The sequence below is a fragment of the Drosophila innubila genome, chromosome X (assembly GCF_004354385.1).
Source record: "Drosophila innubila isolate TH190305 chromosome X, UK_Dinn_1.0, whole genome shotgun sequence".
In the NCBI taxonomy this organism is placed as follows: Eukaryota; Metazoa; Arthropoda; class Insecta; order Diptera; family Drosophilidae; genus Drosophila; species Drosophila innubila.
Genome location: NC_047626.1, coordinates 9,602,024 through 9,618,882, shown reverse-complemented (window position 1 = coordinate 9,618,882; position 16,859 = coordinate 9,602,024). Strand labels below are relative to the sequence as shown.

The 16,859-nt window shown below is 38.9% G+C and overlaps 1 protein-coding gene and 1 long non-coding RNA gene across 2 annotated transcripts in view; both read right to left on the bottom strand.

Annotated features, from left to right (window-relative positions):
• The window catches only part of LOC117794172 (teneurin-a), a 135,597-nt gene extending 123,408 nt beyond the window's left edge, over positions 1–12,189 (bottom strand). Inside the window, exon 1 of the mRNA XM_034634691.1 lies at positions 11,873–12,189. Coding sequence (XP_034490582.1) covers positions 11,873–12,018 — 146 coding nt within the window. The 5' untranslated portion in view covers positions 12,019–12,189. The remainder of the gene's footprint in view (positions 1–11,872) is intronic.
• Positions 12,190–12,591: 402 nt separating this feature from the next.
• Positions 12,592–13,017, bottom strand: LOC117794173. The gene is made up of 3 exons (XR_004618373.1): positions 12,960–13,017; positions 12,824–12,897; positions 12,592–12,754 (listed from the first exon to the last, which is right to left on the bottom strand). It is a non-coding gene; the product is annotated as an uncharacterized LOC117794173 (long non-coding RNA).
• Between the last annotated feature and the right edge of the window lie 3,842 nt (positions 13,018–16,859).

The window sequence follows — 16,859 nt, the reverse complement described above, 5'->3', positions numbered from 1 at the left end:
AAATGGTTCAAGTTAAGGGAATGGCATAAAGGCGGAAAAAAGCAGGGGCGTGGACAGTGTAGAGGGGCGAGAGGAATGGAAGGGGTGCAACGGTTGGACGGGTTTTAGAACAGAGTGACCGACCGACCAGTGATAGTCGTAAAAATACCCATGAGATGTCGAAGGCATGTTGCAAAATTTCAAGCTCAAGCTCGAAATGGTAGCCAAAGTCTGTTGTGCACATACACACACACACACACACACACACACACACACACACTCACATGTATATACAGTTAGAGTAGCATACGTGCAGACATTGGCAACGCACGTCAGTGGCATAAAAGTTGCCTGTTTGGATTTCAAATGGTCAAAATGTGGACATTTGTTTAACAAAAAAACGAAAAAAAAAGTATATATGTATAAAACAAAGCAACAAGGAAAAGTAGAAGAAACGTAGGGAGTAAGGCGGAAGAAAGAAGAGGAAGAAGTAGAAGACGCGAAACGTAACAGAAACAGTCGCAGCTCAATTGAACTTTAGTCAAGTTGAAGGGTTAAGATTGACAGCAGATGGTCAACATTTTGGCCAAGTTAAAGTAAAAAAGAGAGGGAGAGAGAAAGAGAGAAATAGAAAGAGAGGCACTGCAGCAAAAGAGAGTAAAAAAAGTGATAGTCAGTTTACAAAATTGAGAAGTTATTAAATGGTTTGCATCAGAAATAGAACAAGTGCGGAAAAAAATGAAATGAGAATAATACGTAAAAAAAAAAAGAACTCAAACAGAAGAACAGAGTCTTTGGTCCTTTTCTTCTATCCAACTCTCAAATTGTTAGTAAGAATAGAAAGAGACAAAAAACACCCAAGATTTTTAACTTTCAGAGAGAGCAAAAGAATAAAAAATATAGAGATAGATACAATAGACTTTGTGGAAAGCTACGGGAGACTGATCCCTTCATTTTAGTTGCATTTACTGAGAAAATTATTAAAAGAAATCGGAACACTAACTTATATCTTAAAATTTTCTTAGATTTGAAGACTTTAAAGTGAAACCGAGCTACAGAAAGATTTATAACGATTCTCCTGTGATTTGTTATACTAAAAACCAATCCTGGAATTCCCTTTTGGGTCGCCATCAACTGCTTTGACTTCACACTCTCTTCCTTGAGGTCAAATTCTCTTGGTTCTTAGCTCTTGCGGCATTGCTTGCAGTCAACCTCATCAAGTTTTCCGCCCTTCTACACCTACCCCTCCCTAAGTTTCACAATCTGCCATGGAGCATTGGTTATTCCTCCATCACTTGCACGCACTCAAACAAAAAAATAAAAAAAATGTACATAAAATTGAAGAAGATAAAAAATGAAAAAGAAGATTTTTTTTTTTTTCTAACTAAAAGTTTGCGTTTTAGCTTTAGCCAGATTTATGTTTTCCTGCTTGCGTTTGCAGAATTGTTGTCGGAAGTTTTTTGTGCAGCATCATGGCACACACACATACACTCACACACTTGCACACCACACACGTACACACATATGCGGAGGTAAAGCAAAAGTTCTAAAAAGATGTTTGAAAAATAATAAAAAAAAAAACGAAAAAAGAAAGAATAAAAAGTGCGCCCAAAGTTCAAAAAGAGAGACAAGGAGAAACCCAAAAATATGTTAAGAGCCTGGCAGAAACAGAAGCTACAGTCGAATTTTAAGTTGGGGAAGAAGAAGCAGAGAGAGAAGCTGAAGCTGTAGCTGTAACTGAAACTAAAACCAGAGTTGCCATTGATGTGCCTTTTGACTTTTGTCTCTTCGTCTCAGTGTTTCTGTTTCTGACTGTGATTTCAAGTTCTCTCATCCTTACACTCAGTCTTCTTCTCAGCCTTAGTCTGAGTCTCAGTCTCAGTCTCAGTCTCAAGACTGAGGTCTTGTCTCTGTCCTTTTTAGCCAGAGCATTAGCCATGGCGTGTGCCTGATTAGCCGTGTGTCTTATGTTTCGCATGTTCTCATGTTTTCGGGTTTCTTTGACTTTGCTTTTCATTTTTTTGGCTTTTGGAATTTTGTTAGGGTTTGTATTTTATGGCTTAAGGCGCTTTCCCATTTCACTTTTATTTTGACCTCCCTTTGACAACATGTTGTCCAATTAGCTGGCATACTTACAACTTGCCCCATTGCTGTGGCATGTGGCATGTGGCATGTACTTCAAATGTCATGTAAGTTTCTTCTGTTGTTGTTGTTTCCCGCAGGGGCAAATGCTTTTTTGCTGCCATCGCCAAAAACACTAGCAAGTAAATTGAATACTCAAAATGGACTCGCCTCATGGAACTCATTAGGCCAACTTCAACTTCAACTTCAAAAACGCTACTGTTGTTGATCCTCTGCCCAATCGTACACTTTGTTGCCCCCAGGCGGGAGGCACAAGCTTCAATTACAGACACAGACACTAACTAAGAAAATCATTGGACTTGAAAGAGACTTAATGCATTGAAACTGTTTTCAGATATACCCGTATATGTATATAGTCGGACTATGAATGAATTCACTTCAGGCATTTCGACAGAGTTTCCAGCTCAGCTCATTTCTGAGCCTTATTATGTAAATACTAATAATGTTATTAATGTGCTTTTGACAGCTTTGCAGTAGAGCTACAAATCAATTAGATAGTGTGTGCTTTTCAATTCGTTTGGCAGTGTTTAATACTACTGTTACTTTCAGCATGAATCTTTGATTTATTTACTATTTCTATTAAGCGCTCTCAATTTATATCACTGCAATTATTAGTTTACTTTTTGAGCTCTTAAGCTGTTTTTATCCTTCTCTATATTATCAAGAGCCTTAGTCAGAAAATGAAAGAAAAGCTTCCTTAGATATAAACACAATTCATCTTTCTGCCTTAAGAAACCTTCGTAACTGAATCAGCTTCTATTCTAACTAAATTATCCTTTCTTCCTCTATCCTTCATTTCTTCTTGTTGTCGTCACTCATTCTTCTTCCTGTTTCTTATTACTTTAACAGGATCACTACAATTCCTTTTTATTTTAAATGAATCTTCTTCTTGTCTCTTGCTCTATCTGGATCTTGCATTCCTCTTGTCTGCTTATATATTCTCACTCATAACTCTTCCATTTCGTTTGCTCTAATACGATCTATAATTCAGACACTTCATTTCACCTTTTGCTCTGTGAGTTCAACACCTTTTTTCCTTTCCACTTTGTGTTTTGTTTTTCCATTTGCTCAAGTCGTCGCTTGCCTTTTATCTACACTTCATTCATATCAATACCATTGCACCTTTTTACTCCGTGTTATTGTTTTCTTCTTGCTGAGTTTCATGTTCTTTTGCTCCGTAAACGCCCACGAGATGTTATTTTCAAAAAGGGGTTTAAAAAATGGAGGATTCGCCTCATATTTTGGCAGACAAACTTCAAACTATTGTTGTGGCAAGTCAATGAACTGGCAAAAGCGCCTAATATTTCCAGACACACACACACACACACACACAGAAGTACACTTCACACCCCTACACACACAAATACACCCTCTTTATATGTAATAGTTCATGTATTGTTTGCAGTGCGAGGTTCCTAGTATATTAAAAGTCTATTTCTTTGGCAAGACAATAAAGTTGCTTTAGCAGACCAGTCGAAAAAGGGACTGTTAAGGGGGAGCGAGGGTTTGACATGGGTAGAGTCGGTTGAAAAGGGTGGTCGGGGGTCGGTGGCGAATATCTAAAAAAGTAACATCAGATGAAGTACGAGTATAGTGCGGAGAAGACCATCGTCGCGTCGTTTTAGTTGTAACAAAAGCTCACGAAGCTGTGGAAGATGAAGAAGAAGGAGGAGGTAAAGAAGGAGTAGGAGAAGGAGAAGATGGTATGAATGAATGGAGTACTAGGAGGAGGTCCTCCGGCGGCCAAGGCAACCAAGGCAGTCTCTTCGCGCTGGGCTATTGTTCTACTTCGCGAAATAGCGCACATAAAAAGCCAAGAATGGGAATAAATGATAAAAAAAAAAAACAAACTAAGAAGCAGAGGAAAGCAAGAGCTCTGAAAGGAACGAATACAAAAAAAAACAAAACAAAAGGAAAAAAGGAGCAAGCAAAACTGACAGGCGACTGGCAGCCAGAGGCAGCTCGGGAGAATGCAGAGAGACAAGAAGGGGGAGAGTAGGTTCAAAATTGGAATGAAATGCCATGCCAAAGTATCTGTTCCCCCCTCTCTCGCTCTCTATCTCGCTTTCTAGCTCTCTCACTGCTCGAAAGACGCGCCCCAACAATGTGCGACTGTCAATTTCAGCGACATTCTCGACGTTGCCAAAGGAAAAAGGGTTAAAATGTTTCATTGCCTCGGCTCTTGGCGCGCTGTGAAGACAACATATGCCAATAATTTACGCAATTTAGTCAACAAAAAAAAAAAAAAAAATGAAGAGGATAACAAAAATAAAACACAGAGCAAAATGCTGTAGAGGAAAAGGCCGCAGACAAGCTGAAAGAAAGCCTTAAGATTTATAAACGAAAATGAAACACAAACACCAAAACAACATGTGTAGGCGCTTTGGCAATGAGATGGGTTGGGTTGGATTGGATTGGGTAGGATTGGTCTGAGTCTAGTCGGAGTTTAAGGGGGTTAACAACCACTTCCGCCCAAAAAGTCCCCTTCCTATTCCTTACGCCTTCTACATGCCATTTCCCTTTACCGAATTGATGCTCAATTTTATATTTTAAATGTTATTCAAATTGTGGCACATTTCTCAGTGTAATGGCCTGGAATTGTAGAAGAATTTGTATGTGTTTGTCGTCTTCGTTGTCGTTGTTTTTGTTGTTTTTATGTGGCATGTTTTGGTCACAACAATATAGCAATCTAACAATTCCTTACTCCTTTCGCCCTTCTCTCTTTTTATTTATTTATTGTCTGACATTTTGGCAAAGCCAGCAAAAATTGTTGTGAGCAAACGGAAGCTAAGAAATAAGGTAACTAAAGTAAGGTGAAGCTACCCCTACTCTACATATTCCCACTGTTCTCCCTTGCTTCCTTAGGACTGAACTCTGATCTATCGATGCCATAGAAATGTGCGTCGTGTAGTTCAATAAGCAAACGATTTAACTGCGCTAAGCTAATTAGCCAACTGTGGGGAAGTTCTATATAGTGTTGTGTTCTCTATACATTTTAGGGTAGAGAGTGAGAGTGAGAGTGGGAGAGAGACAGAGAGAGGGACTGGCTGACCCCAAAGGTCGCACAGTGGTCAGTGCACGGAAATTGCGTCATTAACAGGCCGCTTAACTTGAGCTTCTGTGAGTTGAATGTGGGTTAAGCTGCCTCTGCCTCTGCTTCTTCTTCTTTATCTGCTTTTGCTGCTGCTTCTGCTTCTGCTGTTGTGGTTTCCAGGCTTGAATGGCTTTGCTAAAAGCTCTTTATCAAGCAGAGGTCATAAGCTCTGATTCAGTCGGCCCGAGGCTAGATTGATGTCAGCTGATAGATAGCAAACAAGGAGTAGCGTTCTAAGTGTTTTAGACTCAAACGTAGAAGGCTTTGAACACATGGCCTTCATACACATTTAGAGCAAACGAAATAAATTCAAAATTTTAAAACTCAGCCTTTATTTGGCTGAAGCATAGAACTGTGGCTACACCGAGCATTGAGTGGAACATTGACAATGTCGGAGAAACAGCAAAAAGATGCCGGGGAAGCGAGCAGTAGTCGGGGACAAGGGGAACCTCCAAATGTGTTCAAGCAACTCTTTGCCACACTCGAGGCGGAGCATCAGAAGTTGCAGGATCTGGAACAGCGACGTCTGAAGCTAACCGAAGAGATGAAAAATCTGCGCGAGATGCTGGAACAAAGGAAACTCAAATTGCGGCAATCGGAGGCAGAGCACTCCACTAATATTTCACGTAGTACCAACAATGCAGCAAGCAGTGCAGCTGGAAAAAAGAATGCAGCAAGCAGTTCGGCTGGAAAGAAGACTGCTGGAAGCAGATCTACAGCAGGCAGTTCCTCAGCTGCTAAGAAATCAATCATTCAAATGTGGGTCAAGACACAGCCTTGATGAATCTCGAACCTCAATCTGGAATCGCTGGAAAATTCTTAGTTGTCTCTAGCAAGTGGATATCGCACCATCTCTAGAGTATAACTCTTTGTGAAGAGAACTCAAAGTTCTAAATCAAAACCAAGAATTTGTGTTTGAAAACAATAAATGCGTTTTTCCAATAAAAATGCAATTGATATTCTCACGAATGATTTTATTATGGTAAAAGTCCTATTATAGTTATGGGGTTCTACCTTTCTCTTTATAAAATATATATTAATATTAGAGTGGTTCCATTTTTTTTCGCGACAAAGCGGTTGAAATTCGTAATCTACGATTTTTTCTAAGAGGAATTGCTAAAGAAACCATATGTCTAAAATCAATATCCATTTTTTCCCTCTATTTGGGTTTTTAATCTTTTTTTGTTTGGGAGGTAAGTTAGATCTAACTGACAATAACCAATATATGAAATAGTTATACTCTTCTCTGAAAAAAGTGGAAACTCGATATTGATTTTGGACCCATGGTTTCTTGGGCAATTCTTCTTAGAATTCATCGTAGATTACTAATTTCATAACCGCTTTAGCCTTTTTTTTTACTCCATACAAATTGACCCACTCTAATATATATTTATATATTATTTCAAAATTCTTTGCATCTCTCCATATATTTCTTATATTTCCATTCTATCTTTATCTTAGTTTTATTTAGTTTTTATTTTCATCTGTTACTTTCATATCTTCTTTTCATCTATCATTATATATTTTTTACTCCAAACTACTTCTTCTCTAGCTCTTTGTCCATCTCTCTCTCTCTCTCTCGCTTTTTCTGTTTGGTTTTGTTGTAATTTTTATTCAATTTGCTGACCTTTGTGCTGACCATTCGTCCAGTTGCCGTCGTATTTGACAAGCAAATTAGTTGCCAACTGTCCGAAACAAATGTTGTGCTTTCTCCTTCTGCTCCCTTAGCTGCCCTACCCTCCCCTCCCCCCGAATGGCACCCTCTGTGTAGTATGTAATCATATCAACCTCAGCATTTCAATCATAATATTCCTGCTACTTCAGCTCCTCTTGTTATTATTGTTAAGGCTGAGCATTGACTTGAATGTTGCCTAGATTGGGGAGCACTTCATAGGGTTGTCATATTGATTGGACAGAGTGGAAGTGGCAAAGAAGTAGGAGAAAGGAGGCTCATCCTCATAACTGTACATGTACGTGCAGTTTGTTTGGGAAGTTGAGTTGAGTTGATGGGAGAAGAGAAGAGAAGAGAGGAAGTGAGTTCACTTTTCTGCGCATTTTGACTTGCCTCAGGCAGTGCGACTAGGTCAAGAGGTCATGCACATGTCCGGATGGTTGGGAAAAGGCGTATGCCGGAAAATTTGTCAGTGGGAAAATGCGCACTAAAGTGGAGCACGCGGTACGTGGGGAGACGTCAGCGTCAGCGTCCGCGTCAGCGGCATTTCTTCATGTTGCATGCAAATTTCACTGCACAACTTTGTTGCCAGTTCGTCGCACTTTCTCTTACGCCCCATCATCCACTTACCCCCGCGTCCTTACCTCCCAACCCCTCTTCTTCCATCAGCTTGGCTGGCTTCTACCATATTTCGCATATTGTGTAATAGCATTTTTATTTTTATTTTGTTATTTTCCTTAGTTCTTTCTTCAATTTTTAATATACCCAGTACCAGGTATAACATATTTTAGCTTTGTGCGAATGTTTGTAACGAACCCTATAAATTATAAATGTTTATCCTTGGTCAGTATTGGGAGATGTTCTTTAAAAGCTACTACACCGAATATTGGAAGTAGTTTGCATAGCATATATTTAAAGAAAATTTATAATTTAGAGTTCTGTTCTCATCCTTTGCTTGTGTTGTTAAAGGATCCTCCAAGTTATACAAGGATCAGCCCAAAAATAAAAAATTTTAGAAGATAAAAATTTTATGAAAATAATTTTTTTTTAGAGACTAATGCAGGGTATCATATGGTCGCGTGCGCTTGCCTATAGTCTGTTATTTGTAGTTTTTGCTGTGGCAAATGCACTTCAAGATTTGTCGTTGTTGCTGTTGTTGCAGCAGCAGGAAGCCGGAAGCCAAAGCTATACCAAACAGAACTCGGAACTTCTTGCAAGTAAACCCAAAAACCCCGAACCCAAACCTCGAACCTGAACCAGACTCTGAATCAAAACTAGAACCAAACACAAGTTTTCTCTTCAGCAGCAGCTGCTTACCTGCATAGGGGGAGGGAGAGGGGAGGGGGTATACTCCCCCTCCCCACCTCAACGCAAAATTACTTATGTATATTACGCTGTTGTTGTTAGTTTCGATGTTATTTTTGTTGTTAGTATAAGTGAAGTAGGTCATTAGGGGCGTTCACTGTATGCCACCCCTCTTCCCTCCCCCACCAATCCCTTTGCACCCTCACCCCCACCGCCACTGGGCTACTTGAATTATTAAATGTTTGGTTCATATACAACATTTCTGGCTGTGGCAGTTGCAAGTTGCAAGTTGCCAGTTGCAAGTTGGCACCGTTGAAACTTTTCACAACGAGCACAAACCAAAAACTCTCGACGGACTCTTAAATTCAGTTTCGGTTATTTTCCCTCTCTCTTTTTTTATAAATTGTTAACATTTAAAGGGTGCAGGGAAAGGGAAAGACGTATATATACCACAGGGAATCGAATTAAGCTCTTATATCTTACCGGACTTTCATTAAGTTTACAACTCTCAGCATAAATTGAAGAAACTTACCTAAAGGAAGAAAACAAGAAAATAAAAGCAAATATTAATAAAACAGTTAATATACAATTGGCAAATAATTCTTAGAACAATAGTTACTCGGCTTTAGTAAATCTTAAATCTAAATTAATTAGGATTTTAATTAGTGTGCATATTCTAAGTGTGCATATTCTTCTTCATATTATTCCATTAACGACATCATATCTGTGTTAAATACATCTAAACAAAGAGATTTATGTATCATTACAGAGATTAAATTCGAAATAAACTATAGTATTAAGGCTGCTCGACTGAGAGTTGCCCTGTAAAAATAAATGTAATCTAAACTTATTTTTATGTATCGAAATTTATTCACTCTCATTCTGATTAGAGTGCCTTAACTTTGAATATGTTTTTAGACTCAATCAAATGCACTTTCTCTTATATTTTGTAAGCTAATATGCTCGCTCTTGTTGTTAGTTTAAAGGGTATTTCGTTTGCCTTAACTTATTCATCTAGCTGTAAGCTTGAGATAATTCTAAGTAACCACACAATTATTTGCACAAGATTTCTAGATAGAAACACACTCATATATATATATATATATATATATATATTTACCGTAATATAATCTGCATTGTTGAGTTCCCTCAGCTGACCACCCTCATCCCCCCCTCACCCCCTAAAGTCCTCCCTCTATGCAAATTTATGGCCAAAACGCATCGATACACAACTTAAGCTGACTACTTACCTAATCTAATGTTGCCCCAAAGGCTGTCTGCCCCACATGCCACATGCTGTACGTTATGTTGCACTCGAGTCGGCAAATTGGGTGGTTGGGTGGTTGGAAGGTGGGATACTTCAACTTCATTTCATTGAAATAGTCCAATAAAAAGTAATTGGAAATTTCATTTAATATAACAAGCAACAAATTCCAATTTTTTCTCTATCTTTCTTTTTCAAAAGCAAAAAAAAAAAACAAGTGGGAAAGGCTATAGTCCCGACCATAGAATACCCGTTACTTACTACAATATATATAAAAGTACTTTAAGAAATTTACTATCTAACAAAAACTACTGCATAATTTTAGGTGATTGTATTGAAATAATAACTTTATCAATAGATTTGGTTAGCTACTTCTCCCGTTCTACTTGTCCGATCTTGCTGAGGTTAAGTGGTACTATAGATAATGTAAATAGATAACGTTAATTACCATAAAAACGGTATAATCTTTTTGTTTATACAGACAGACAGACAGACGGACATGGCTATATCGACTCTGCTTTTGATGCTGATCAAGAATATATATGCTTTATAGGGTCGAAGATGCCTCTTTCTCACTGTTACATACATTCCAACGAACACAATATACCCTTTTACTTATTTTTTAAGTAACGGGTATAAAAAAGAAAAAATGCTAAATTCTAACCCAGTTTGCAGTGCCAGCGAGTTGCCCCTCCTCCCCTTCGAACTCCACTCCCCCCACCATAGCTAAAAACTATGCATACAAACGGGGCCAGTGAAGCGACCGTCCGTCCGTCCGTCTGTCCGTCTGTCCGTCTGTCCAACTGTCTAGGGTAGCTCTCTGTCTGTCTGTCTGTGCACAATGTATACACTAGAGCATCATCATAGATGTATCCACTCAGTCGTTGTTATTGTTACCAGTTCACTCTCTCCCCGCTTCACCCCTGTCATTCTCCACTCCCCCTTCCCCCCCGCTTCTTTTAGCCTCAGCTGTTTGGCTCGTTGCTCATAAAACTCACTCAAGTAAAAGTACGAATGGTTTTCGATATGAAATGCATGAAAACTGACAGGCAAACATATTGCGCCGCATTTTTACCACATACGGAGTAGAGTTGCCACCCCAGCACAATACTACGCCGCTGCATAAGCTCCTATAACCAGTTGGTTGTTGGTTACCACTTGCCCATTGCTTTTCTCTTTCTCTTCTTCTCTCTCTATCTCTGTGTGTTTCGTTTTTGATATGCGATATGAGCAGAGCCTGAGAGCTGCTCCTATCAAGCACTCCTACGCCCCCTCCCCCCCTTGCGACCCCCTTTGTCGGCGCCACTGCGGACTGAGGCTATTTGGCATTGTTGAAGCTCGTTTTATGAAAAGGATATACACAATATCCATATGCGACACACGAACTTCGCGTCGCACATCCATTTATACTTTATGCAGATACTTTACCTATCACGCCCACCCCCTCCTCACTCTTTATCTTTTCTTCTGCTTCTGCTTTTGCTTCTGCTACTCCTACTCTTTCTCGTTGCGATATCAAAATGCATATTGTACACTCGACAAGATACTCACGAGCTTTATATGGGACATTTCTCTTTTAATATGCAACTTGGCAACTCAGCAGCATCCGTATGACATGCTCGAATCATACGATGTGGTTTGGGTTAGTGCTGTGCCACAGAGTGGTTATAGTTGCCACTTGGGTGGTGCCTGTTGTTCCACTTGGTAATCCAAGAGACACATTGTAACTCCGCACACTTCAAACTAAATGAAAATACCATTTCAAATGGGATTTACAAGTTGTAACCAATTTCTCGCTTGCCTTACAAATGCTTCTACATCTAATGTATATTTTTTCTAGGCACTACCGTTAACAGATACATGAGAAAAGATATAATTCTTTTATTTTGTTGCACTCCAAGTGCAATTTTCAAGTGGTTTAATCGATTTTAGTCTTAATTGCATTCTAAAAATTATACTTAAATCTACATTTCGAATTAAACTGCAAGTTAAGATTAAAATGTACATGAGAAAATAAACAATAGCTTAAATTACTTTAGTAATAACATCAAAAATGCTTGTAACTTTTTACTCTTGACTTTAGAGTCATCTTGGGGCGACCAGAGTTATCAAACTAACTAGTTAACTTAATAGTAGAGTTGCCAGACTGTTTGAAATTATCTTCCCATACGCTTAACTTACTAATAATATAATTATAATGATTTAATATTTACATAATGGCAAATTATAGTTAAATTGGTGTGATCAGCAATATTAAACCGCTTGTTAGAGTTGCCAGACAGTTTAAAATACACTTCAACTTGATAGAAATGCATTAAAAGTGCTTCAACTGTCAACATTTGAAGTGCTTGTAATCTTTTGTGGTTAATTGTTAATTGTTATCGTTAATCGATATACATGATATATGTAGATTTACCTGCTGGAATGGTTCGGCTCGTGGGCAAAGGGCTCGGCATAAATATTACGCACTGGCGGCACACGTCGGGGCAATGGAGGCGGCACCGGATTATAGCCATCCATAATGGTATCACAATCGGAGTACTTCATCGATTTCATAGTCATTTTGGTATCGGGTTCGGTTCGGTTCGATGCGTTTCAGCTACGCAACGACGCGTAGGCAGACGGAGTGGTTCGCGGTGGTTCACTTCACACGCGTTTAATGTGATTTTACATGTATATTATGTTAAATAATTTTAATTTATTTGCATGCACATTAAATATTTATTTACTCTTGTGTTTTTTTTCCCCTCTCTTTTTTTATCGTATACTTTTTTGTTGTATTTTTTATTATTATTTTTTTTTTGTGTTTGCACTGGATTTTATGATTATTATTAATTATTATTGGCCACGTTTGCGCGTTTGCATTTCATTAATCATAGGAGCTGTTGCAAGTGCTGCAAATTATGCGTTATCAGTTCTCAGTGCTTGCCCCAATGCTCCTCCATATGCTCCATGCTGCTGCTGGGGGCGTGGCTGGCCCTTGGGCGGGGGGGTGGTGGCATCGCTGCCGCCGACAGCACTTTTAATTGAATGCAAATATCCATTTACCTGCCGCAAACACAAACACAAATACAAATACAATCACAATCACACACTCAGTTTGTTGCACGCCTCTCACTCTCTCTCTTTTTCTCTCTCTCTCTCTCTTTACTTCCCCTTCTAACACTTGCTGTCCTTCTCTCACTCACTCTTGGAGTTGGCAAGTTCCTTCACATATTTTATTTGCCTGTACAGCAACAACAATTGTATTGCGTGTTGATTTTGTTGTTGTTGTTGTTAGTTTCGAGCAACTGCAAACCTAAATTCGAGAAAAGGAATAAAGAATCATATATAGAGCATTAAATAGAGCTGTCATATTGCTGGCAACCTTGCGACCAATTTCCATTTTTACGCTTTTCGGTGCTTCTTCGTTCTTTTTACGCTGTTCCGTTTAATCGTTAACTATTTTTTTTTTATATAAGTTGTTTTATCATTTTAATCAAGGCATTTTTTAATTTGCTTACTTGTCAAAACATACAATACACCAACAATTTTATAAATTACAACGTTGTTTTAGAAGTTTTCACATATTTCAAAAATTGTAAAATGTTTTAAAATACCGAAAAGTTTTCTTTAAACCATTTATTTGTACTTTTGATGTATTAAAAAAATTCAGAGTTTGATATAAAACTCTTAGTTATACAGTTTTTTTTAACATTGTTACTCCAAATAATTTCCCTATGAGGCTCAACAATTTTCCGCAAGCAGCTGAATACTGAAAATTCCTCGTACTCTGTGCTCTACATATTTCGTTAGCTACACACATATTTCCGACTATTTTGTGGCAATTTTGTGAAATAATTTCCAGTATCGATTTTAATTTTGGTAACTCAACTCGGCTTAAGTTGGCATCATCTTTGGCTCCCTTCCTTTCTCTTCCTCAAAAAATGAAATCCGCCGCAAATGGGCGCATAAAATGAGAGAATTTTTCCCCTCCTCTTTCTCCTCTCACACACACACACGCACACACCTACCAACATTGCCTTCCTGCCCACTTTTCCCTTCACTCACTCGAAGAATCTTTAGGTTTGCCTTCTCTAGTCCACAAACAATCAAAATAAGTGTATCCGTAACTGTAGAGCTGCAGTTGTAGCTGTAGCTGTAGCTGTATATTTAGCTGTATCTGTATCTGTATCTATTACTAAAGCTGTACCCTTAGCCTTAGCATTCGCTGTATCTGTATCTGTATCTGGATCCTAAGTTGGCATCTCCATAGTCCCTATGCTCAACATATTTGTTACACTTGCTTTCTGGCTTCGACCAGTCCATTCAGTCAGTCAGTGAGTACGTCAGTTGTTGTTGTTGTTGTGTATCTGCCGCTTGTATCTCTCTAATCACAAAATCCCACCCATGATGTGCAGCAACAAAAGCAACAGAAATATTCAAAGTCATCGTGTAATATTGAAAAAAAAAGGCACACAGAGTATAGATGGGGATCGACAGGCCGAAGGGAGTGGAGCAGAGAGAAGTCAGAGGCATATATGTAGGGAACAAGGAAGGGAGGAGAGGGCAGAAAGAAGAGAGGCAAGTGCTTGTGGCCAGACGAACGGCAGCCAATGCCAAACAATTTCAAATGTAATCCGTTATTGTGGTCGAAAAAGCAAAGTACCAACAAAATGTGAGTGTGCCGAGTGTGCTGGGTGTGTGTGTGTGGTTGTATCTGCAAGATACTACAGCCAACGCTTTTGGGATAATGTGGCATATCTTGAGGATTTTCATTTCAAATTAAATTTATGATATGGCAGAAAAAATTGAATTACAACAAAAATCGAATATGAAACGAAGCGACACCTCAATCAACCGCAAGCTACAAAGATACATAGCTACAGATACAAACAACATCTTTGAGATACAAACTACAGTTTGACCGCAACGCCAGCCAATTGCCAATGTATCTATTCTAACATTGCAACTAATTTTCCATTAATCAAACCACAGAAGCGAAGGGCGGCAACACAACACGACGCGACTTGTCCAGCGTGGGCGTGGCACATTAATTAATATCGCGAATGAGAGGGAGAGGCAGAGAAAGATAGGGGGGGTCTACTGATGAGCTTGCATATTGGCGATTGCCATTCAACAGCTTGCCACACTTTCAATTGATTCAAAGATACATTTGTATCTATCGCTCAGCGTGTCGCTTCATCATCGTCATCATCAGCGGGACTAATGAAACATTTGCTCACTAATGAAAATAATTTCACGTTCATTAAAAACGACAACCGAATACAAACAGCAACAAATTTCAACGCCAAAAAATTAACTTTTGTTGTATACACCAAAAAAAAAAAAAAAAAAAACAAACAAAAAATATATGTATATGCTGAAAAATATTTTCAACACGCATTCGATGAAATGGAAAAAAATTTAAAACTGGCAATCATGTAATTGCTCATTCCTTTTCTTTTTTCCCTCCTTTTCTCGTTTGTCACAGCAAAAATATGCACAGAAATTATTCTGAAATTATGACAAGTGTAGAAAGGAATTTCATCAATTGGTTTCAACAATTTGAGGTCGAAATTCCATATGAATTCCGACAACTTAATCATCATTGAAATACTTTAAAGTTCTGACAAGATATGCAATATGTTGGTACATATTTTGGAAGAGTTGAAGTCAAAATTAATTATCTCAGGTTCTCTTTGAGCTGCAAAACTTTGACTTGACTTAAAGAACAAATTTATTTTTAAACTGCATACCAATAACTAGCAGAAGAATTTAAGTATTTTTTGAGTTTTAGTTGATATAGTCCTAAAACTCATGTTTTCAAGTTCACTTTTTTTTAAACAGTTTTGTATATATTTTAAAAATATTTGTATGCCATTTACACATTTTTGGGCCAAATCTTTTTTTAAAGAAGTTTTTCGTTTCTTCTTAATAGATATTCTTTTTTTATATTGGCTATATTAACTTTTGCTTTCATTATTAATACAATATCCGCACTTTTTCATGCCATTTTGTCCCTATTCATAATTTCATTTCATTGTTGTCGATGCCTATCTCTCTCTTTCTCTTGCTGTCTTTGTTGCAAGTACTATTTGTGGCAAACATCTCGCTGTGGCATCTTAAGCAGCCTCTGTTCAGTTGAGTTGAGTTGAGCTGAGTTGAGTTTGGTTTTAGCTCAGGCTGCGCCTCAATTGTCTTGTCTTTTTGGCCCAGGCTCAAGCCCAAGAATTAGTGGCAACAAACACGAAACGTTGTCCCCATGTGACTTGGCCTTAACTTGGCTAAGCAGTCGCTTCTAAGCAGTGAGTTGTGCCCCTGCCTCTGCCTCTGCACCACCATTAATCTCTGACTGTTGGCTACCAGTTCGCTGCACTCGCCAAACTAAAAAACTAAAAAGCCTACGCAAAAAATGCAGCGCGAAAAAAAGGCATGCTCTCGAATTGGCCAAAACAGGAAGGCGAGCAAGAGAAAGAGAGGAGAAAAGAGCCGGAGCAGGAGGAAAATGATTATGGGGCAAAGGGGGGATTTGATGCTGGATTGCTTGGCGGAGCTGCTCCTTAAATTTTGTTTTGTAGTGCAAATCATGTTGACGCCCCCCGCCTCCAAAAAAAAAAATACACCACCAACAGCAACAACAAGAGGTAACAACAAAAAAAATGGCCAAATGCTACCAAACGAGTTCGGAGCAGGTTTATTTCTTCTGCTGTTCCACTTGCCTCCCCTTCTCTTCTGTTCGCTTCTCTTCTCTTCTCATCCTGCAGCTTCTTCTGCAGTTTTTGGCCAAGCCAGTTTTCTGAAACGGAACAAGTTTTCATGCTGCAAGCAACATTACTGCTGCTGTTGTTGCAAGTGCCCCTCTCTCCCCCTCCACACCCTTTAGTTTTCAACTTCTGCACTGCTTAAAGTGTCAGCAAGGAAATGCAATTAAAATTGATTTTTATTTGATTTATAAACAATATTTTTAAATCTAAAACAATTAAATGGCGTTCGAAAAATAGCCGACAATTTTGTTTGTTTATAAATAAAATAAAGCGCGGAAGGCAAAGGTGGGGGTTGAGGCAGGGGCAACACATTTTCTTGCCGCACATTTGCCACAAATGTCAGAAATAATCATCATGGGCAACACGGCATTTCATTTGACAGCATAAGCGGGGGCCTCCATAAGAGACCTATACCCCCCCTTCCTAATCCCCTGCCCCGCCCCTGCCACTGACACTGCCCCTGCCCCTGCCTCTGCCCCTCCCGCTGGCCACACCCAGTGAGACAAACCAAAGGGTTACCCAAAACATTTTTATGTGTGGATTTTATATCTCGACGTCTGCTGCTTATTGCCTTACAACAGAGAGAGGGAGGGAGAGGAAAGAGAGGAGGGGCAAGTTCTACATTTTTCGGAAAAATGTTGCCAGTTTTTATGAGTG